Below are 25,167 nucleotides of genomic sequence, written 5' to 3'. Positions count from 1 at the left end.
CATTATCTCGTGGTCCACAGCAAATTCTAACAATTTTTCACCTCTTTCATTTCTTTCTCCGAAACCATATTTTCCCATGACTCTTTCCCAACCATCATCTATTCCAATCTCCTTCAATAATTAGCACATCTTGCTTTCGTATTGTTTCTATTGTCTCTGTCAGATCTTTGTAGAATAAGTCAATATCCTCATCTGTGCTGTCAGATGTGGGTGCATATATCTGGACTATTGATATGTTATGCAGCATGTTAATTACAAGGCACAAATAAAATATTATGGATAAACTAGATTTTAGAATATACAATAATAAAACATTATCAACTGTGATCTTCCATTAACTTTTATTTTGCCAGAGCTGAAATCTGCATGAATAGAGCACACGGCCCTCATATCTACAACCATTATACAACTTACATTATATTACATGAAGATGAATAGGCACTAAAGTTTTAATCCTAGAGTAAAAATACATAATTTTTGTAACAAACACTACAGTCATAACTGTTGGTGCTGCTGTACTACCAAAGATGTCAACTGGTACATGAAACAGTTATTGCACACTCTGACTGGTTTTAGATGTCCATACCTTGGTAAGGGAATTGAATTTGAACTGCAGCGAGAGCAAAAGATCTGAAAAATGATAATATCTATTTAGTGATTTGGTGTTTTTATTTAATAATGATTAATGGTATTAGTTATGAAAAAACTATATTTTGATGTTCTAAATTTTTAGAGCTGGCAATTGAACCTATAAAAGAAATTTTAACATGAAGATTTACTCAGTGCATGCAGGCATGATGACTGGTTGCAAATTACATCTCCATGATATATGCCAAAGGTCTGTCAGCCATGTAGTACCTTTGACTTGGTTTGTGTATTAATGGCTCAATCTGGACCAGAGTTCTCAAGAACCAGCAATGACTATATACCTTTGGAACTTTTCTATGTGGACTTGTACTCCTATTTAACTAAGATATGGATGACATAAGAGCCATTACTGTATTTGTCTTTTGGTGATGGTAAAAACAAGGAACAAAAAATGTAAGGCATGTTGGACAGGATTCTAGCAATATATCCAGAAAAACAAAGAAATGATCTTTGTATTTTTATTTCATAATTACTTTTCACTACCCCCCACCACCACCACCCCACGACAAGCTCGACAACAGGCCGGTTGTACTAACAAAGTTGCATCAAATGTAACATGCGGACCCTGCACTGGAAGCAGGATAAACGCACAGAAGAAGAAGAAGAATTACTTTTCATTAATTATTTTTTTAACATCGATCTTATATCCATTATTTATAAAGGTTGATTTTATAATTTCAATCCTTTGTGCAATAAGATATTAATAAAATATAAACAGTGGAATGGCAGCAAGGTTTAAAATTGTACCTTCTCTTTCTATGGACACCATGGAATCATCTTGTTGTTGTTCTTGACATTACTATGACTAGAAATGGTAAATGAGAATTTGATTCAATCTCTAAAATCAGGAATAATCAGATAGTCAGTCTGGCTCAATTCTAAGATAGACCAGTTATACATTAAAACTGAAACCCTATGTAGAAAAAACCCAAATACATTATACAAGGTGTTTATGGAGATAGTTCAGTAGATTGCAGCACAGTATCACATACTTCCATCAGTTGGACAAGAATTAAAGCCAATACTAAACGTGGCAGACCATTAAAAGCTATGGATGACACATCACTGGCCATCAACAGCCTGCGGTTAGAAAACTGGCACAAAATGTGATGAAACTGCAAATGAAGCAAACATCTCAATCACATCTATTTTCAGAATCCTAGATGAAATTTTTCCTCTACCGCCAAGTTGACAGAATAACAGCAAGCAACTCGTGAGAGGACTACAGAAGAACTGCTGCAATGTTATAAGACTGAAGATGAACTATTTTTAAACATGAAATAAATTTTAAACTAAAAATTAATCCTTACAATGGAAACATCACTATTCTTGTTATAAAAAACACTTAAGTGAATGATGATAATAGCTTGCAGCAGGAAAGAAGCCAGAGTGATAGGATCAACTGTGAAACAAGCACACAACAAAATCGACATTTTGTGCCTGAAAATTAACTGCAAATGACTTGACATGTTTCATATGAACTAGTTGATTCTTGTGGAAAAGTATGGATGACAAGTGTTTCTCTCATACAAACCTAACATGAGCCCTCTAGACTTTTGAGCTGATCCCTAGGTTTGGCAGCAATAATGCGGCAAAATGGAGATTGTACTGAAAGCCTGTGAATGTGACCAGCCTGGTTGACCAAGTGGTTAGTGTATCAGCTAACCACTTGGTCAACCAACAGGCTGCAGATTTGAATCTATGGGCATGAATGTGGTGATTGTCTTTAGATGGGAAATGAATTTCATCACCCAGTATGAGAGCACTTCACTCATGGGAGACCTGAAGTGTCTTGAAAAAGTTCCATGCTTGATCTCTAGAGGATGGTTGCCAGACCAGGTAAAAATGAATAAAAATTATAGAAATTAACAAAAATAGAAAAAAAAAAACTCTTAGCCTACCTGCAGTACTATTATACTATTAGGTTTACATAAAACCTTCCGAAAAAAATTAAAACCAGTTGAAACAGACACTTCAGTAAACAGATGTCTAGAACAACTCAAAGAAAATCAAATAAAACAATAGCCAAACCAATTCTGATATATGGCAGTGGAACATGGGCTTGGGGAGAACAAGATAAAAGATAAGTGGAAGCTGCAGAAATGAAGTTCCTAAGGCTGCTCACAGGATACAGAAGAATAGACAAGATAAGAAATAAGAAAACAATTATCCACAATTAACATAACAGAAGACATCACAAACTACAGAAAGAGCTGAAAAAACCATATGGAAAGAATGAGGACAGATGGCCAAATATTGCCTGGAAATAGAAACCATAGGGACACCGACCAAGACCCAGGAGATGGGCAGAAGATTTTTTAAACCCTTGAAAACATTACAGGCAAACACTTGCCTAATACGAGAAGCCAATAAGATAATTCCTACTAATTTGCTCCTTAAGCAGCTCATCAATTGCTACAATTCTGCTGATTAGTAGACCTATCAAAACAACACTATGACCTATCACTACCACTATTTTTATTCACTACCACATTGACACAGCTGCCAACATCTTAGTGATGGCTTTTGTTTACTTTCTCATGTGAATTTGTAAACACTCAAATGACTATAAAAATTTAGTCGATATATTGTAGAATATCATCATCAGCTTTCTTCAGTCCACTGCTGGATGAATGCCTCTCTACAGTTCACATCTGAGAGCTGGTCAACTTTTATTCGCTTTAAAACTTTCTTACATGTTCTTCTTTTCAATATGAAATTCAATTTTTATCCTGCTTAAGACTAAATCTTGATCACTTCCAATTCCAAATCCTCTGTACACTCTGTTGTCCTGCATTAGAGAGAAAACATCACTATCAATAATAACATGGTCAATGAGACTTTTCTTATTCCTTGCCTCTCTGTCTCTCTCTCTATGTGAATTTGTGCACATTTTTATGTTGGAACATGCTGTTAGTAATAACCAGTCCATGTCCCGAGCAGAAATCCAACAGGTATTTGCTTTTATTATTATTAGCTTTGCTCCTTTCTCCAAATTTTTCCAAAACATTCTTGTATGTCTGACAATCATTTCCTACTCTGCTATTTAGATCCTGAAAAAGGACCAACTTTTCCTTTTTCATTGTGTCAGTTGCTTTCTCTAAAGCCTCGAAAAATTCCTCCACTTCTACCTAGTAGAACCATAGACACAAATAAATTTCATTGTCCATTTCCCCATTCTCATATTTGCTCACATCACTCTACTTGATACTGCATACCATTCAAGAAGATTAGCCTTGTATTTAGTGTTGAATACCATAGCTATTCCTTCTTTTCTCTGATTGTTATTGCTTGAATATAACATTTTGTATTTATTGCTTAGAAAGATCTCACCAGTTTTTGTCTTCTTTGTTTTAGTTACCCCTATTATGTCATTCTGGTACTTATCCAATTCTTCCGCTAGTTTCATTTCTTTGCCATTCGGGTTTCTTATGTTGAGAGTGCCGATCTTGAACTCCGGTGATGTCGAGTTGAGATGTGTTTCAGGATTTGTTCCTGTAGCTGACTTTTCACTGTTCACCCTGGCAAAGACAACAGGGGGCTTTGTTTAACTGGGCCATGTCCCAGCTGGCATGAAATTCTTTCATGTTGTTTTATCGTTTTACTTGTTGAAGCCAATAAGAGTACAATTTGCCATCCCATTTTCGTTCGTTCAGTATCTGGCATCCATTATATCATACTTGAAAAGAAATTGTATTGTTTTAATCCTTTACCCAAACACAAGCAAAAAAAAGTTTGTGTGAAGTATTGTCACAACTAGTCTACTCGTTTATAGAGGCTGTTGACTTCACATCAATTGCCTCAGCATTTCATAATGCAACATGATGAAATCTCAAAGATAGTTGCACTTCTCATAATGTTTTTGCCTTATGAGATACAGAGGCAACTGATGTGAAGTCAACAGCCTCTATATACATAGAAACAAATCCCATAACTACTTTGTGCAAACTTTGCTTGCTTACTTTGGTGAAAGGATTAAAATAAGAACACAATTTCTTGTCAAGTACAACATACTTTGTAATCCAGTTATTTGCAATTTTTACTTTGTAGATTTTTACAAAGTCTACATTCCGGCTGAATGTAACAACTTTGTTACATTCATCATATAGATTTTTTTTAATTTACTCTTTTCATTAAAACTGTGAATCCTAATAAAGATTTTCTACCAACACAGGATTTCAAATGTAGTTCTTCTCCCAGGCAAATTAACACAGCAAAACTGTGAAACAGGGATTCCACTTTCTACAAACTAATCACAGAAATTCTTCTTCTCCCCCATACTGCTAATACTGTTTTTCAGTGACCTAATTCATTTATAAAAAAAAGATTTTTTATTTGGAATGATATGGCATATATAAAACATTAAAAGCAGCAGAAAATATACAGCATGCTACATATGTAATACTTCAGGAATGATCTGCTCTGCTAATGCCTTTTATTCCTCAATGGCATTAAGTGAATTTGTTTAGCCCTAATTTTTTGAACACTGGGCAGCCAATCTCTCTACCATTAGCCATTACAGATAACCGGAAAGCTATCAATGATTTTCATAAGCATCCAAGGTTAATGAAATGGTATGAGACTAATGTTCCATCAAGACCAGTGTACCACCTTACCCCAGTCCTGAAGATACTTTCAGACGCAAACTTTGTTTGCTCACACTTGGATAAAGGATTAAACTAATTTTATTATACTCTAACCAAGTGAAAAATAAACTTTCAACATCTTTCTCTAAATCCAGAGTAATTTATTAAAAAAGGGTGGCACACCATTTGGCAACTCCTATAGGTAGAGATGACCTGCTAATGCGTCTGCCTGGTATCTCCACTTGGGCCTGGCTCCCATTGAAGAGACCTCAATAAAGGTCGAAACTAGTCTGGGTAGTGGCCCTTCCCTTAATGCATAACATTAGACATATCCGCAAGGAGATGTGTTTTGCATTATAGGAGATACTGAGATAGAAGTGTTGGTAGCTTGCTCCACCTTTGCAACGAGTTTCCCTGGTGTTGTACCACCTTACCCCAGTCCTGAAGATACTTTCAGGTGCAAACTTTGTTTGCTCACACTTGGATAAAGGATTAAACTAATTTTATTATAATGTTCCATCAAAGCTGTGCATGCAAATACCATTAAAAAAAAAAAAAGAGTGCAACGTGCCTAGTATTTCATCATGTGTTCATTGGGCATCCACAAATGCTGTATGGTCACTCTGCTGCTCAGTGATGTGCCACACCAGTCCTCTCCAAATTGGCTAAATTTCTAATTTAGCCAATTTTTGAATGTACTATAAAAAAAATATATGATAAATCATACTTGTCACTGATTCTATTTAGTAATTTTCAGTGTCTGCATTCCAACATTACTCTAACCCATTTCAGTTTAATACACTCTACTTAGTTACTTTCAGCCTGTGCTATGTGGGCAAACTGATGCTGATGTCAGCAAGTTGCAGAGGTATATTTGTTAAGTGTCTACTGTCTAGACTGTCTAGACATTAAAGTCATTTGAACTTGTGCAAACAGTGATGGATTTTTGTAGCTACACAGATTTAAGTGAATTCATTTAATGTTTATTACAGTTAGGCAAAAAAGGGGAACATTAATATGAGAAATATTATATTAGCACACACACAGTAGGTCTGGAAACTTGCACATAAAAACGTTCTTCATGTGTGATGGGCTAGCAAAAATTAGAGGGAGCATTGTATGTCACTTAATTATTTTGAATAATAACACAGCTAAATGCACAGTGCTATGTCTCCTTTGCTCTAAGGAAAATAGTTATTTAAAATATGTGCCTATGTCAATCAGGACTTCTTCCTGAAGACAGGTGTTTGACATAGTACTATAGAGATTGGCAAAACTATATATCTGGTATCTAGATTAATGCTACAAATCACTTGCAATTACAAATTCTTAATGTTGCATTATAATAAATTTAGTTTAATCCTTTATCCAAGTGTGTGCAAACAAAGTTTGTGCCTGAAAGTATCTTCAGGACTGGGGTAAAGTGGTGTTGCATTATCTTAACATCTCTTTTTGTTAACAGAAATACCTGTTTAATGACTGATATGAACTGTTGCTCTTCTCCAAATATTACACCTGTACAGATTAAGTGAAAATTCATGATGCATTAATCAGTATTTTTTAATTTCACTATAGAACACTCACTTGCAGAGGCATATCATCACACCAATCAACATTGCTCTTTTTTCTTTCTGAAAAGATGTATTCAGTTCTAACTTAGTGCATCTTTTCACTGAAAATATAAAGTACATTCTTGAAGCTGGTTTATAAGGTTCTGATCAGGACCAGATTCTGGTTATTCCAACCTGTTGAGACCCATTTTCTCAAATCACTTTAACACAACTTTTGTAATGTGACATGTTGCTGCATAACTGAGATAATTCTGAAGACTTGCCAAAACATAGAACTTATTTTTTCAGCCACTTCTGGCTATCATGAACAACAGTTTTCCACTCCATGCTATCTACAGTCAAGTTAGTTAAATTTCTAGGGGTTCAGTTCATTTATGTTCTTAATGCTTTCTATCCATTTACTTCTTAGTCTTCCCATAATCTTCCTTCTGCTCTTCTGTTTTGGAGAATTAGAGGATATCTTATTACATATAATTGCAAGTGTATTACATTGATTCTTGCTTTTATAGGAAATATGGCAGTGTAATTCTTCTTTGATCTCTGGACTGGTTTTTCATATCAGTCCATGCTATTTTATTTATTTTGCTTAAAGACTTGTTTTTCTAAGACTGTTAATGCTTGTTCTTCTTTTTGTTGGATAACCGAAGTGTGAGCACCAGTGAGATATGCAATTTGATTTTGTTGGGAGAGACATATTTTGCCAAATATTTGTAAATCTGTTCATAGTAGACTGCCCTAGGTTTATTCTGTGTTTCATAGTTTCTTCATAATTTAACTTGTCTCTGATAAAGAGACAAGTTAAATTAGACAAAGGTATCTAAGTAATTCACTTTTTTTTACCTGTTCCATTTATTTCCTTCCACTTCCAAATTAAGTTTCTCTTTTCTGCCTATTGTTTACCAATGTTATTTTAGTTATTTTTATTTTATGTTTGGCCCATATACAGGAGGTCGGCTGGTCAACCTATAGTAAGTTAGTACCGTATATGGGAAAGGAGAAACTTGTTTACATTTGATTTGAACGCCTGTATATTGTATTCCTTGGGAAAGACTATTCCACAGTACTGCAGTAGCAGGGATGAATGAGGAGGAGAAGAAACTTGTTCTGTGGGTTTCGAGGTGTACTGTAAAAGGATGTTGGGCAGCAGCAGCTGTACGTGTTCCAATGGGCTTAGTACAGGGTGGGGGAATTATTGATGCTGTTTCAGATGAACCTTTCCCGTGAAAGTATTTATAGAATATACAGATTGTAGAGACCAAGCGTCTATGTGAAAGTGGGGGGGAGCAAGTTGGTGAGGGATGGGTCATTTATTAGTCTAAATGCTCTCCTCTGTAATTGAGTCAAACATTTTGGAGTCCCATTCCAGATGTGAGAGCTTGGTGGATTTGTGACTTGTATAGTGTTAACAGCTGTTTAGAGGTGAAGTAGCATCTTGAGCGAAAAAGAACACCTAGTTTTTTTGGTAGCTGAGGATGTAATGTGTTTGTGCCAGGAGAGGCTTGATGTCAAGGTAATTCCGAGAAGAGAAATTTCGTCTTGTCTGTGAATTCGAGTGTTATCGAAAACAATGCTGGGGGAAAATGGTTCTTTTTTGTGAGAAATAAGACAGAACTGGGTTTTACTAGCGTTGAAGTTGACAAGGTTGTCTGAGCCCTATCAGAGGATGGCTTGGAGGTCGGAATTAAGGGCAGTGGTGGTTGATGTTCTGTGGGTTGAAGTGAGTTGTGTAGGGTAGGGTTTGTCAAATGAAAGGGAGGAATGTAGTGTGCTGTCATCTGCAAAACTGTGTATTGGGTTAGAGGTCAAATGAAGTAGGTCATTGATATATATATATATAGAAGGAAGAGGGTCAGTGAGAGAACTGAGCCTTGAAGGACCCCGGCATTAGTTGGACAATGAGAGGAAAGGGAGCCGTCTACCATCACACATAGTGTGTGTCCAGACAGGAAGCTGGCAATCCATCTGCAGAAATCCTGAGGCAGTCCAAATGATGAGAGTTTGCTTAGTAAGCCTTTGTGCCACACTCGGTCAAAGGCTTTGGAGACATCAAGTGCAACTACTTGGGATTCGCTGAATTTCTCCAGAGAGTTTGTCCAGTGATGGGTGATATATGAGAGTAGATCTCCTGTTTAATGGCTTTGGTGGAATCCATACTGGTGGTCGCTTAATAGCCGGGTACCTTCAAGGTAGATTAGGAGTTGAGAGTTGATGATTTTCTCCATTACTTTAGATAGGACTGAAGTGAGTGACATAGGGCTGTAGTTAGATGGCAGTGATTTGTCACCCTTTTTAGGAATGGGTTGAATATAGACCAGTTTCCAGATTTTGGGATATATATATACCAGTGGAATAAGAGAGTGTGTACAGGTGACATAGCATAGCATAGGAGTCAGTTCAGATGCACAGACCTTCAGGATAATTGGAGGAATTCTGTCTGGGCCAGGAGACTTTTTTGTGTTTAATTTAGACAGCAGGTTTGTGATGTTTTTTTGGCAAAAGGATATAGGGAAAATTGTATGTTGTGGCAGTTGGAATGACTGGAGGGCATTTGCCATTGTCAGTTATGTGTGCATTGGAGGCAACGTGTGATGCGAGGAGGTTAGCTTTTTCTATGGGTGATGTTGCAAATGAGCCATCTGGGTATGATAGAGGTGGGAATAGTGTAGGACAAAAGTTATGGCCAATTGCCTTGGCAAGGGACCGAAAGGCATGGCTGCCATTTGGACAGGCTGCAAGCTTCCTGCTTTTTCCCCATTCAAAATCTGTTTTGGAAGTATTGATAGTTTTCTTGCATTTGTTTCAGGCTTCAGTGTAGGCTCTGAATGATGATGGGGTTCTTGATTTGAGCCAGTTGTGGTATGCATGATATTTCATTTGTACAGCTTTGGCACATTTTTTGGAGAACCAGGGTTTAGTTAGGGGACAGCAGGTCTGAGTAGTGTGAGGAATATATGCTTTCATGCCAGCGAGGATCACTTTGGTGATGCATTCGATGCATATGTCTGGACTGGAAGACCAGAAACAATAGTCTAGGAGACTGTCCCATTTGGCACTATTATAATGCCAAACTTCTCTTGTGTGGGAGTAACTGTGTAGGCGGAGGAGATGAGCACTAAGTTGTGGTCAGAATTACCCAGGGGGCTTACAACATTCACTGCATATTTGGAGGGGGTCATTAGTAAGGAAGAGATCTAGGGTATTTGGGGAGTGGTTTGGGTTATCTGGTATTCTGGTCGGCTTTTGAACAATTTGTGTGAGGTCAATAGCGACTGCAAATGTTTCAGCATCTCTGCCTGCAGGATCTGTACTATTGGAAGAGTAAAGCCAATTGGTGTTATGGACTTTGAAATCACCCAAGAGGATGATTTCACTGTTTGGGGAGTGGGACTGGAGAAAATCAACTTTTAAGGAGAGGAAATGAAAGAGCTCTGAGTGATTGGTGGTATTAGGAGAGCGATATTTAGTCCATACTTGTTTTTATGTAAGTTTTCAACGATCATGTTTTCCTTACAGTCTGTATTATTATCTGTATATTTGATATGATGTCATTTTGTTTGTTTATAGATATTCATGTTTTCTGGGATAGGCTCTTACCAGTGGCTCCTTTTCTTCTTCACGTGTCATCCCCTAGAAGGAGGTTGGCAACTGTGTCACGGAACTTTTTTCTTTCTTTTGCTGATGTGGAACGTTTATCGTGATTCAAGCTAGACCAATCCTTAATGTCTTCAAACACCACATTGTCCTGGGTCTACCTCTCCCTCTTTTTCCATCCAGTTTTCCTTCTAATATTAATTTCTGAATGCCTTCTTGTCTAGTTTGATGCCAAAAATATTTCAGAATGAAAATAAGTTTTCATTCTTTAATTATTTTCATTAATGTTCTTTTCATTTTTGCTTTCTTTAAAACATGTTAATTTTTCATTTTCTCTGTCCATGATATTTTCAACATTCTTCTGAAAGTCCACGTTTCACTGTTGTAGAGAAGACTTGACCAGATATAGCATTTTATTAATATTTTTTCTTGTGTCTATATTAACATTCCTGGGGAGACCTGACTCCTACCAGGTGTGTCCCTCGGGTGGCAGATGAGGAAAACCCTAACAGGTTGCTCCGAATAAAGAATAAGGAGCCGTGGACCAAAAGATGCAGCAGAGGAGTGGCAAGCCGGCTGCATTATTTTGTCATCAAACCCTATGAATCAGGAATCTCCCCTGTGTCAAGAGAATGTTACTGCATCCAAGGAAGCCAATGTGAATGATCCTAGATCACAGGGAGCGGTCGAGAAGTATGTTGTGTGGTCAACCAATAGAGTTTCTCATCTCTTAACTTTAATTATAAGGACACTGCTAAAACCTGGGAAAACAAATCTGATGGAAAAAGAACTTGCTAGAATTAAATGGGACATTGTGGGCCTGGCTGAAACCCACTGGACAGGAGAAGGAGTTTTAAATCTAATTTCAGGAAAACTATTCTATTCGGGCAGAGAGGACAATATACATAGAGGAGGAGTCGCCATTTTAGTGAATAATAGTCTACAAAATGCAGTCATGGACATAGAACCACATGGCCCAAGAATGATCGCTATCAGATTAAAAGGTAAAGAGAAAAATGTTCACTTTACAATAATTCAAATCAACGCCCTCGACCAGTCACATGAAGATATCGATACCTTTTATGATAAGTGGCAAGATCTAATAGACAAGACTAATAAGAAAGGTATATTAATCATGATGGGAGATTTTAATGCCAAAATTGGGAAGTTCACCCCAGGCATGGAGGATGTGACGGGCAGGTTCGGAGTTGATAACAGAAATGAAAGAGAAGAAAGAATATTAGAATTTTGTAAAGCAAATAATCTATCTATAATACCCTTTTTTTTCCCATAGACCTTCCCACAAATACACATGGACCTCACCAGATGGTACAATAAAGAACTGTATTGATTACATTTTAATCAAATGCAATTGGAAATCATCAGTGCAAAATGTTAGAACTTTAAAAACTCCAGGCTTCGACATTAACCATGAACTGCTTGCGGAAAAAATTAAACTAAAATTCAAGTATCGTAAATCACAAGCTCTTATCAACAAAGTGGACCTGTCAAAACTGAAAGAGAAATTTATGAAAGACAACTATCAAACACTAATAGGAAATGAGCTTAGACGATTATCCTATGATAATATAGAAAATACATGGAATCAAGGTAAAAAAATTGTTACAAGTACTGCAAGAAACATACTTGGTACAATATCAAGACCAAATCATGAATGGATAACCCCTGAAATTTTAAATACTTTAGAAGAAAAAAGAGCAGCAAAGCATATATTAAATATAAAAAATACAGAAGGAAACAAACAACATTATAAGAACCTTAAAAACAAAATTGATAAAATGTGCATATCTGTCAAAAATAATTGGTTGGAGGAAAAAAATCTACAAAGATAAACCATTAACAATGAAAGATAAAAACAATCTAGAAACTGGATCAATAGAAAATATTAAAATAATTTGGAAGGACTGCCATCAAACATTATTTCAAAAAGAGCAGGAGGAAAGTATAACAGAAGAGATGATATATGAAAAGGCACCACCCATAACTCCAGCAGAAATTATAAATGCAATAAACCAAATGAAACTCTCAAAAGCTATGGGCAAAGATGAAATATCTATAGAACTCTGGAAATATGGTGGCAAGGAAGCTGTTAACTTCTTAATGAACTTATTTAATCAAATTCTTTATACTGGAGTAATTCCAACTGACTGGAAAACAGGAATTATTATGCCAATTCACAAAAAATGAGACAAAAGAATATGTGAAAATTATAGACCCATAACACTCTTAAGTCATAGTTATAAACTATTCATCCGAATTATACAAAAGAGAACACAGGTGCTTACAGAAAAAATCATAAAGGAAAATCAAGCAGGATTCAGGCCACATAGATCCAATATAGACCACATCTTCACCATTAATAATATAACAGAAAAATATTGGGAATACAACCTGCCCATATACTGTTGTTTTATAGATTTCAAGCAAGCCTTTGATTCAGTTAATAGAAACAAATTGATCGCTATCTTAAGAAACGTAAAAATGGATTCTGATATTTTAACGTTTATTACAAATTATTATGGAGACACCAAAGCTTTTGTTAAAACGAACAACATTAAAACTGAGGATTTCAGAGTTGAGAAAGGTGTAATGCAGGGATACCCTCTCTCACCCCAACTCTTTATCATCTTCCTAGAAGAAGTCTGTAAAACCATAGCTGATGAACCAGGTGTAAAAATCAATGGTACCAACATTAATCACATTAAATACGCTGATGATATCATTATCCTAGCAGATTCTAAACCAAAGCTAAAAAATACTATTAATATTTTAAATGACTCCTGTAAAACTTATGGTATGAAAATAAATCTTCATAAAACAAAAATAATGAAGATAGGTAGAGGAAGAAAATATTTCTTAAAACTCGAAAATCACCTGTTGGAACAAGTAAATAAATATGTTTATCTTGGCAGTCTTATTTCTAGTAACCTCAACAATATGGAAACAGTAAAACACAGGCTAAACCTAGGTTGGACCAGCATGAATAAATTAAATAAAATATGGAAAAATAAAAAAATTCGAACAAGTCTAAAATTAAAATTATACAAAACAATTATCATTCCATTGGCTACTTATGCTTCAGAAACCTGGAGATTAACTCAACAACCAATCAAGAAACTTCAAGAATTTGAAATGAAATCCTCAGAAAAATGAATAACACCCACTGGATGCAACACAAGACTAATGATCAAGTCAGAATAGATTTAAACTTCCTAGATGATATAATAGATACAATCATTAAGCATCAACTGAGATGGTTTGGCTACATCCAGAGAATGGCCCCTCATAGACTGCCATATTTACTGAATGGATATATAGGAAGTAAATGACCTAGATGCAGACCAAGAAGTACTTGGATAAAGTTGCTGAAAGAACATTCCCATCTGCCCAACTATAGTCATTATCGAGATGGCTAAAGATCATGATAAGTGGAAACCTTTCTTCTTAGTGGACTCAACCTGGATGTTAGAACAGTTTTCATATCAATAAAGGCTTTTCTTCTATCTCTATTCTTCTTTTTATTTCTTTAAGGGAATTTCCTCCATCTATAAACATTTGTCCCAAATATATAAAAAACTGAACCTGTTCAATTTTCTTTTTGTTAACAGTTATACTTATTTTCTTATTTATTGGTTCTTTGGATATAATCATGCACTTTGTTTTCTTTAGGTTAATAATTAATCCCATGTCTAAGCTTCTGTTGTAAATTTGTGACTAAGTTTTGAAGTTCATCTTCAGATTCAGCTATAAGAACTGTGTCATCTGCATACCTGAAGTAGGAACTTCAACTACCTGAAGTAGTTGAAGTTCCTACCCCCGACTTTTACACCCTTCAATTCTGAAATATCTTTAAAAACTTGATCATTATATATATTATACAGTAAGGGTGATAAGACACATCCTTGTCTTACTCCTTTTTCGATTTCAAAGTTGTCAGAATATGCATTTTTATATCTTATTGAGGCCATTTGATTCCAGTATATATTTGTAATTATAAATAGATCTTTTCCTTTTAACCCATTATTCTGTAGGATATGTATTAATTTCTTGTGATCTATTGAATCAAATGCTTTGGTGTAATCAATAAAACAAAATTATATACTTTTCTTGTTATTGGGCCTTCTTTCAAATTGAGAATTCCTTCTAACTGTGCTAAATTTTATTGGTGCATATTTGACTATTTTTTCCTCTAAAATTTCAAATGATTTATTTCTGCTCACTGAGCCAAATAGTTGTTTAAAATCTATAAAGCTGCAAAACATTTCCTTCCCCCTCCACCAATCTGGATCAACAGTAGATTGTATCTACTGTTGATCTCTTTCTCCTAAATGTTACTCAGAAGTTTCTTACATTCTGCCTTACTTCTTATAAGTCCGTGTGGTTTGCCGAGTGGCTATGCGCTTCTCAACCATATGCTTGGGGAAGGAGTGTCCTAGGTTCGATTCCCATCGACGATGTGAGGAGCTTAAGGATCTTGCTCAGCTATAGCCAAGTTAGCCAGTCTTGGGCGTGGACAGCAGGGTTTTTTCCCCAGTTCATCCTGGGGGTTTTTCTCCTGCAAAGCAGACAAACTGGCCCCATGAACACATGCTTTGACAGGCATGGGATACTACCGGGAATAAGAAGCAACCAACCAATTCTGCAGGATTATCGGTTATGAAAGCTTATGTGGTAAAATGTGTAGGCCTGCATGCAAGCATAACATACGATGACTTCTTATAAATAATTTATGTGCAGCTTAAAACTGGTCTATAACTTTTACATTCTGGAATACAGATGGCCCTTTACATATGAAAATTCCCTCTCCCCTAATTTCCAGTCATTAGGGATTTCTTCAGAAATTATAACTTGTTTTAAATAACTTTAAATGCTTAATGCTTTGCCATTTTTCCTCCATACTACTTGAACTCTATTCATATGTCATCTCTACCCAAGACTGTTTTTCATTTGTGTTTGTATGCAACATTTATTTCCATCTTTAATACTTTTAGGTCTCCTCAATTTTTATCGAACTTTTTTCATAATCGTCTTTAAAATTATCACTCCAAATTTCAGACTTTTTTTTAACCTTACCCATTGCCTCTTACCCTTCCTTTTCTAACAATATAGATTTGTATTACAATGCATTTTGACATATGCATTCTAAATCACATTAGATTAAGTTGTAGTGTTTTTTTTTTTTTGTTTGTTTTTTTATGGTTTGTGAAAGATTAAGCTGTATATTTTGTACCAAAGTAGATATTTTCAGTATAGAACCGACATGTAACTGGACAATGGCAGCCAAAACATTTTGTGAAAATTGATCATTGTGAAAGGTGAAAGATTAGTGGAAGGAAAGTGAGACTGGTGACCGAATGTAGAGGGAGTGTTTTGAAAGCGAATGCCAGTTGTGTGAAGAGAGTAAAATGTTAGGTCAGGAAATGTTATCAGCAACAGTCAGGTAAAACAAAGAGGGCCTTGTAAAATAAAGAGCATACTTACATGGAGTGTCCTTCATAGGATAAAGTGTGATATACAGAATGATTACAGAAATGTCATGTGACTGGCAGAGCTGAGAAGAGAAAACAAGATATGAGGCAATACACAGGAATGACTAAGGAAAGAAAGGAGAGTAAGAATCAATTTTTTTTTATGGTGATTCTATGATAAGAAGGGTATTTAATGAGAGTATAACTAAATCTTGTTTCCTTGGTTTAAAAATTATTAATATTAGTGAAGCTTCAGGATGCAATAAAGGTGAAAAATATTGCATGAGAGAAGATATGAAAGAGTTATCAGGAAAAGTGAAAAAGAGTAAAAGAAAAATCGATTGCAAGTCTGCTGCCATTATGATAAAGGAGAGTTGTGAAGAAGCAATGTTTGCAAATGAATCAATGGTGTACAGTTTATGAATGAACCTTGTTTATGAACTGCACTTCTTAAACAGAACTGGAGTAAGGCACCTCAAGAAAACAATGTTTACCAAGATAATGGAAATACAAAGTGAGAGAAATTAAAGCTATTAGGATCGATGCAGTGAGCATGCATGCAATCACCAATGAAGTGAATGAGTGTCAGAATGATCTAAAAATGTGGAATTTAGTCTCTCAAGTGACAAAATTGAATGGGGCAGCCAATGCAAAGTCTAAAGCTGGTTGGGGCCTAATGGTTATGCTAGGGTTTATGTATTAATGCTAGAAGTATCAAGAACAAGAGGGAGAAGTTTTTGGTATTAGCTGGTACAACTGCACCAAACATTACATGCATTAGTGAGACTCAACTGACAGCAGATGATGCAGTTACAGGGCAGAATGTGAAGAGAATATATAAAAAAAAGTAAGAGATCAGGAAGAGAGACATGTGAAAGGGAGTTCATTTGAGGCAATATGCTGTGAGATAGAAGCTAACAAAATAAATATATAGCTAGTTGCTACTATAGCCCAAGGAGTGAAAAGGATGATGATGATGATGAAAAAATACATTGGCAGGTCAAACCATTATAGAGATCACCACGGGGACATAGGTGGGAAGGAAGAAAGATGGCATAGCAGGAAGGAAATAGAACTTATTCACCTAACAAGACATCATTAGGTCACCAAATGTGGGAATTTCATTTAAGAAGGTGATATATGTGGAATAGTTTTTATTATTATTATTATTTTTTATGTGGCTACCACCTGCAAAAGGTTATTACTAAACCTATAGTACATTTGTACCATGAGTGGGCTACGGATTTTTTTTTCCATTATCAATTTGATATATTTTTTGTATTTTTTAAAAATTTATTTTTAGATTGTTTGAAAACCCTGCTCTAGAGACCAAACATGGAAATTTTTCAGCCACTTCAGGCCTCCAATAAGCAGGGATGATGGTCTCACACTGGGCAATGAAATTAATCTTCCACATAAAGACAATCACAAACATCCATGCTCATGGATGGATTCAAACCCGCAGCCTATTGGTTGGAGAGAGTGAGTATGCTAACCGCTCAGGCCAATAGTTGATTACAACAAGCTTAGGAGACAGCTTGAAGCAGTGCCATGGCATAAGAATCTGCAAAGGAAGGAGTATATGGGAGATGGCTATCTGAATGAGGCAATATCAGACTGTATACTCAAGTTCAGGGAGAATAAATTAGGTGAAAGTTAGAAAAATGAATAGGTTGTAGAGGATATATATATATGGAGAAAAGTGATTAGCAGCTAATTTCTTCTCATAATCTGATATTTGCCTTCCTTATCATGCTGGTCACCCTCTTGTCTAAGCTCACCATGATTAATGTAAGGCATAGGCAAGAGGATAACTAGCATGATAAGGAAGGCAAAATCAGATTATGAGAAGAAATTAGCTGAGTAGACTGAAGAAAATCCCAAAGACTTTAACTATGTGGCAAAAAAAGGAAGAATGACTATGGAAGGATAGCTTTAATGAGTGCTAATAGTAGTGAGATAACAGAACTATAACAAAACAGTTACTAAATGACCACATTGCAAGTATCAATCATTCAAGTGAGGATATTGCTGTGGTAGATGCGACAGGAACTGATGTGAGAGTAGAGATTGATGAATTGGAAGTATTTAAGATATTGCAAAATCTCAATGCAAATACACCTGTGGGATGAGATGGGATATTAGGTTGCATATTATGAGTATGTGCAGAGGAACTGGTATTCCTCTAATGAGGCTGTTCAACTCAGGTCTCAGCTAAGGAAGGAGGACAAAATAGTTCCATTGCATCAAGGAGAGTCCAAGACTGTGGTAGCAAATTATAGCCAAATAAGTATCTTTTGGCACAGTGGTAAAGGAATTGGAAAAGTTGGTCACAGACAGAATTCAGGAATGGATGGAGAAGAATATGATAATCTATAGAGGGCAGCATGGCTGTGTTCTAGTTACATGCAGAAAAGTTCAGATTTGTCAAGTGTTTATTGTTAATTATTATTATTTTTGTAATTTAATTCAACACAAATAAATATTTAATTATTTAGCTACTAATATTTTGCTGGATTATACCCAGAATCTTCAGCACACATGCATCAACAATTAGTTAATAGTAGGAAGGGTTTAAAATTGTAATCAGTTTGGTACCATCTACTGGTGGATAGATAGCATCAAATTAGGAAAATTGATACAGCCTTGAAAAATGACACAAAATTGAAACATTGTTCCCCAAACCTCAATAAGCATTATTGAGATTTGGGGAACAATGCATGGCTGCTGCTGCTGACTTCAAACAAAGTCTCTCCAACATGTAATGACTTATATAACACTAGTTTTTTTTTCCATCAAATCTTTAATGAAAATATACCCATAGCATGGTCTGTCAGTCCCAACTTGCCACAATGATTTTGAATGTATGTTCTCCAAAGCTGACATTGATAGATCTTCCTGTCTATCCACAGAAAGCCAGGTCACAAGTACAGGACACTTCATAAACTACTGGATGAGGAATGATAGTTTAATATGGTCTGAATATGGTGTATGGCTCATATTTAATAATCACTCCAGATATATTTTCAAATGTAGCTTGAATATATGGGATAGTAACAGTTTTGCTGTGGTCTTGTGTGTTGGAGGGAAGGATTTAGTATTTTCCTATTTTTTTAGGGATTATAGCTTTTGGCTAAAAATGTATGGTAAAGGTAGACAAGTTTAGTGGTTAGAGCAATATCACTGGAACAGTCCTTGCTCTGTTGTGTTCCTTATTTGAAAGGCATGTGACTAATATATCTGGGAACGGGCATATAGTTATTTGATTTTTTTTTTTTTTATTGTGAAGTGGATTTTTGGATGTTAGCTGTTTAAATGCACTAACCATGTATGTGGCCAGATAACAAACACATCATCTACAGAGCACCACTACCATACCACTTCTTAGAATGTAGCTGTGCTGAGTGCCTGATTCTCTAAGTGTTGTATATAGAAACTGGCTGGGGATCCATTGCTGTTCCATCCAGTTGTCTGCATATTTTTCCTTTCCATATGAAATAACCAGCATCTGAAAATATATCCAGAGTGCTTAATAAATACAACTCCACACCCATATCAGATAATAATGCTATGTACAGGTGAAAGAGTAGTGTGGTTTTTATTGGTAGTTGTATGCTGCTGTCTACATGGTGACTCCATTTACAAATGCTGAATGGGCTGACATTCATTTCATTCATGGATATAGTGCAAGTGCAATTGCTCTGCAAGGTGGTTTTTCAGCATAGACAATGTAATGTCTTGCAACGTGTGCCATTGATCCCATCTCTTGTAATGTATCTACAAGAGAGATGGGATCAATGGCACTACAAATCAATGATGACTCAGATATGAGCATTATGTTTAGAGGAACAGGTACTGGACAAGCTGTCGGAGAACTGTTGAACATGTTCAAACTCTGGACCTGATCAATTTATAAGCTTTTGTAATTTATTTAAATTAAGGGGATATTAAATCCCACATTATTTCAAAGCCGAATAAGAAACTCAAAGATAGAAATCTGATCTAAGAGTTTCAAGCCGAATATAGAAACTATATAAAGTTCGGCGAGTCCAAGCATAAGCCAACACCTGGCAACTCATTGCAAAGGTGGAGCAAACTCCGATCATTATTCTTGGTATTTATCCATAATGTAAAACAACAGCTCCTAGGAAATGTATTACTCTTCTACATCATGAAAGAAGGTCACTACCCAGACCGGTTTCGATCTTTTTTGAGGTCTCATCAGTGAGTAGGTAGACCTGAATAATACCAAGATGGTAGTGAACAGAAACTTACATATACTCTGCTATATGAATTGCCCAAGAAGGTGTACCAATAGATTATTTAAAATTAATAAGTTTCTGTTCACTACCATCTTGGTATTATTCAGATCTACCTACTCACTGATGAGACCTCAAAAAAGGTCGAAACCGGTCTGGGTAGTGACCTTCTCTCATAATGTAGAACAGTAATACATCTCCTAGGAGCTGTTGTTTTACATTATGTAAATACCAAGAATAGTGATCAGATCTTGCTCCGCCTTTGCAACGAGTTGCCCTAGCATTGCATTACCAGGTGTTGGCTTAAGTGTGGACTCGCAGAACTTTATATAGTTTCTATATTCGGCATCAAACTCTTAGATCAGATTTCTATCATTGAGTTTCTTATTCGGCTTTGAAATAATTTGGGATTTAATATCCCCTTAATTTAAATAATTTTTACATCACCGAATTGAAGCCTCTTGGCTCTTTATTTTAAATAGCTTTTGTAATTTTTATTCTGTGTTTATTTTATTCTTTATCAGTGATACAAGACTATTCATTATTTATTTATATTTCTTAGTTAATGATATTTGATTATTTTCATTTCTAAAGCTTACTGTCCTGAATCAATTTTATAAAAAAAATCCAGTTTTCTTTTCACCATTATAAACAAGCATTGGAGGTAAAAATATTAAAAATCATAGAAGCACTCAGTTGAAGCACTTAGTTTTATTCATTTGAGAGTTTTTTTTTTTTTTTTATGATTCTGAAATACTGTTGGATGGACATGTTCAGTGATGCCACATGATGCAGTGGCAATTCAAAAACATGAGTTATCAACGTGTATATTGATTCTAGCTTAAACATTTAAATTAGAATCAATATACAGAAATTATTTATTTTAGGGGTAAAAAAATCTGCAATACTCTTTCCTCTTTCTCAACCATCCAAGTTCAGAAAGAGGACATGTTGGAGAATATGCAATTAGCAACATGGCATACTGTATTCAGTGCATTTTGTATCAAACTGTTATAGAACATCTCAATCATGCTTATCACAATCGCTGGACAGGTAGAGTGGGCCATAGCCACCATGATTTCCCAATAAGAATACACTAGATTTCTTCGTATAGGGGATAGGCCAAAAGATGATGTTTATATTACTACACCCGTGCCTAATCAATAGTTTCTCTGGTTACACAACAATGTGGAGTACTTTGTGACTTCTTGAACATGCATGGCAGTCTATCAACTAATGTAGCGTAGAATCTGCTGGTACCTATTGAGCCCATTTTTAACTTCTGCTGTGATGTAGCCATATGTAGTTATCATTGATCATTTCCAATGTACAATACTTGCTACCTGGAATACAAACATGTTACCGTCTCTGGTGTTAGTTTCATGCATGCTATATCTCTCTGGAAGAAAGTGTTTCCAGTCCAGAACAAGTACTAAAAGTTTGGCCAAACATTTTAGAAACATCCAGTACAGTAATACCCTGCCTTATAATGATCCGCTCATATGAACACTACATTTGCTCGTACAATGGTTTTAGGGACATGACAATGAAATGAATCAATGAATACATAGTTTTCGTGAACTGTTTGTTTACGATGTAGTTACTTGCTACATCTTTGTGTTTTGGTGAAAAGGGTGTACATTATCTCCAGTGTTATTCATCATCTATATGGATCACATTATATAGAAAATTGAAAATAGAAATTTGGAAAAATAGACAGCAAAATTAGCAAAGCTGGTATGGTAGGAAGTCAACTGAATAAATTTATATGGAATAAGAAAGATTAGTCAAAACCCCAGACTAGCTGTTATACAATACAGTGTTCAAACAAAGATTAGGAGAGCAAACGAACTGATACATCAATGGCAGTATCATATTAAAAATGAGGATATTAGGAAGGAACTTATAACTCATATTTGTGGTCTCTAGTCTTTGATCAAGTGCTTTATTTCTAACCCAGCTCTCAGATCCATAACTTAAAACTAGTTTAAACTCTGTCTTGTATATTGTTAGTTTGGTGTTTTGGCTAATTTCTCTCATTTTCCATATAAATGTATTCAGCTGGCTAATCACCATTACCAGCTTTGCTTATTCTCTTGTCTATTTCCAGATTTAACTGCCATCTTCACTAAAAACTGTGCCTAAATAGCTGAAATATTTTACTTGCTCTATAGGATCACCAATCAGACTGCAGGTGATGTTTTCTATGCTCCTGCCTATTTTCATAGTTTTGGTCTTTTTTATTGCTGATTTTCATGCCAAATTTGTTACAGCTGTTATTCAATTTAGTTAGTGAATCCTGGAGACTTTCACTAGATGTGTTTAAAGAGCATAGCATCATCTGCATAAAGGAAAGAGTTAAGTTTGACATCTCCAATTCTAATATCAGGCCTGATGCCACTTTCTTTCATGATGTGCATCCTTGTTGTACCCCTGATTTAACATGAAACCACCTTCCTGCATTTCCTTCAATTCTGACTGCTGACTGACAACTATAAGACTATATATTGCTCTGTATAATGTTCCATTCACCGCATATTTCAAATTTTAGTGTTTTGAAAAGCTTTTTTCTGGGCACCTTGTTGTATGCCTTTTCCAGATCTAAAACTTAAATACAGATTACTGAGATAAAGAGCCAAAAAGGCTTCACTTCGGCGATGTAAAATTATATATAAAAATTAAGTGGATACTGAATCCAACATTATTTCAAAGCCAAATATAGAAATTCTATAGAAATCTAAGAGTTTCATGCCGAATACATAGAAACTATAAAAGTTTCGGCAGATCCAAGCATAAGCCAACTCGTAGTAAAGGTGGAGTAAGTTCTGATCACTATCCTTAATATTTTCCATAATGGGTAGTGACCCCCCCCCCCCCATAATGTTTAGCATCATACATATCTGTAAGGAGATGTGCTTTACATTATGGAAAATACTAAGGATAGTGATCAGAACTTACTCCGCCTTTACTATAAGTTGCCCTATCATGAACTAGGTTTGGCTTATGCTTGGATCCGCTGAAACATTTATAGTTTTTATATATTCGGCATGAAACTCTTAGATTTTCTATAGAGTTTCTATATTTGGCTTTGAAATAATGTTGGATTCAATATCCATTTAATTTTTATACTTAAATACAGTTCCTTGTCATATTCCCACGTTTTTCTCAACTATTTGTCTTAAAGTGAAAATCTGATCCTGATAACCTCTATTTGGCCTCAATCTAGTTTGTTCCTCTCCAAGTTCCTCTTCCACAATCTTTTTCAACCTCTTTTCAAGTATCCCTGCATAAATCATACTGGACTACTTAATAGAGAAATTCCTCTGTAATTCTCACATTTAGTTTTATTTCCTTTTTTTTTTTTTTTTTTTTTTTTTTTTTTTATTATAATAGATAGGTACTATGAGAGCTATATGACAATCATCAGGAATTCGACCATCTGACCAGGCACTCTGAATTATGCAGTGTGTCCCCTGCAAACCTTTTATGTCTTCATACTTAAGCATTTCTGGTCAAATGTCATATACCCCAGCTGCTTTTTCACATTTCAAGTTTTTGACAGCTTTACAGCTTTTTCCTACCTCAAGTATTGATACGTACTCCTCTTCGCATTACTCCCGAAAATTTTCTAGTACAATTCTGTCACTGCTTGGTTTGTTTAAGTCTTTCAAAGTAATTACTCTGTACATCAAGGATATCTTTTTCTCCAGTTTTCATGTCACCTTTATCATATTTGATTCCTTTTGCAGTACTCCTTCCCTCCATTTCTAAGCTTCTTCAATAAGCCTCCAGAACATTTTGCCACCTTCCTGATATTTATTTTCTATATTCTTACCAAAGTTTTTCCATGACTTTTGTTTAGCTACTTTTACTCACAGTTTAGCTCTCTTACATTTTTCTCTGCATTCTTTTAGGGCATCTGCCAACTTATTTGATAGGAACGTTTGGTGTGTTTTCCTCTTTTCCAAGACTGCTTCTTTAACTTCTTGTGTCTGCCATGGCATTCTTATTTTTCTATCGTAGCAAACAACTTCACGTTATACCTCTCTAGCTGAATCAAGGTCTTCTTCAATTTGCCATTGAGACTACAAGGCTTGGTCCTTGTTTTCAATGTGTTTCATTTTTCTTCAATAATGTTTGTATAGTCAAGTCTACAATTTACTTGTAAAAGCTGCTCAACTTTAGTTTTTTTTAAAACTTTCTTACATACTGTTCTTTTCTATGTGATATCTATTTTTATCCTGCCTAGCACTAAACAAATCAATTCCAATTTCAAATCCTCTGCACATTCTTGTATCCTGGAAGTACATGATGATATCATTATCGACAATGACGTAGTCAATTAGGCTTATTTCTTGTGTCTTCTCTCCATGTGAACTTATTCACAATTTTATGTTTAAATCCGGTCTTAGTAACGACTAGTCCATGTCCTGAGCAGAGGTCCAGTAAATACTTACCATTATTATTAGCTTTGCCCTTTTCTCAAAATTTTTCCAAAATGTTTCTATATGCCTGGTAGGATTCATTTCCTACTCTGTTCAGATCACCAACAAGAACCACTTTTTCCATTTTCTTTATGTAGCTGCCTGTTCTAATGACTCAAAAATTCCTCCACTTCTTCCTTAGAAGAAGTGGGGAATTTATGCCTGTGGGACCACAGGCATAAATTTCATTGTCCATGTCCCCATTTTGAAGTTTGCCCATGTAACTTTACTTGAAACTGCCTTCCAATCAAGAAGTTTATCTTCATGTCTGGTGTTGAATGCTATTGCTACTCCTTCCTTTTCTTGATCATTATTGCCTGAGAATTTATTATTTGGTACAACTCACCTGTTTTTGTCTTCTTTGTTTCAGTAATGCCAATTTCAACATGGTACTTTTCCTATTCTTCTGCTGGTTTGATTTCCTTTACATTAATACTCCTTATATTGCTGGTTCCTAATCTTCAGTTCTTCTGATGTTTATATGCACAAAGTAAATCATTTTTCTTATTAAAAAAATAAATAAATAAAAATAAACAGTA

At 35.5% G+C, this 25,167-nt stretch overlaps 1 protein-coding gene across 1 annotated transcript in view; it reads right to left on the bottom strand.

The window, feature by feature from the left end:
• Positions 1-324: 324 nt before the first annotated feature.
• The window catches only part of LOC150107188 (lateral signaling target protein 2 homolog), a 311,745-nt gene continuing 286,902 nt past the window's right edge, over positions 325-25,167 (bottom strand). The window contains exon 13 of the mRNA XM_090391046.1: positions 325-630. Within this exon, the coding sequence (XP_090247172.1) occupies positions 496-630 (135 nt within the window). The 3' untranslated portion in view covers positions 325-495. The remainder of the gene's footprint in view (positions 631-25,167) is intronic.

Source organism: Typopeltis vanoorti, chromosome 4, assembly GCF_054136105.1.
Source record: "Typopeltis vanoorti isolate ZY-2024b chromosome 4, IOZ_Tvanoo_1.0, whole genome shotgun sequence".
In the NCBI taxonomy this organism is placed as follows: Eukaryota; Metazoa; Arthropoda; class Arachnida; order Uropygi; family Thelyphonidae; genus Typopeltis; species Typopeltis vanoorti.
The sequence above is the reverse complement of the archived record's forward strand: the minus strand, read 5'-3'. Positions and strand labels throughout refer to the sequence as shown.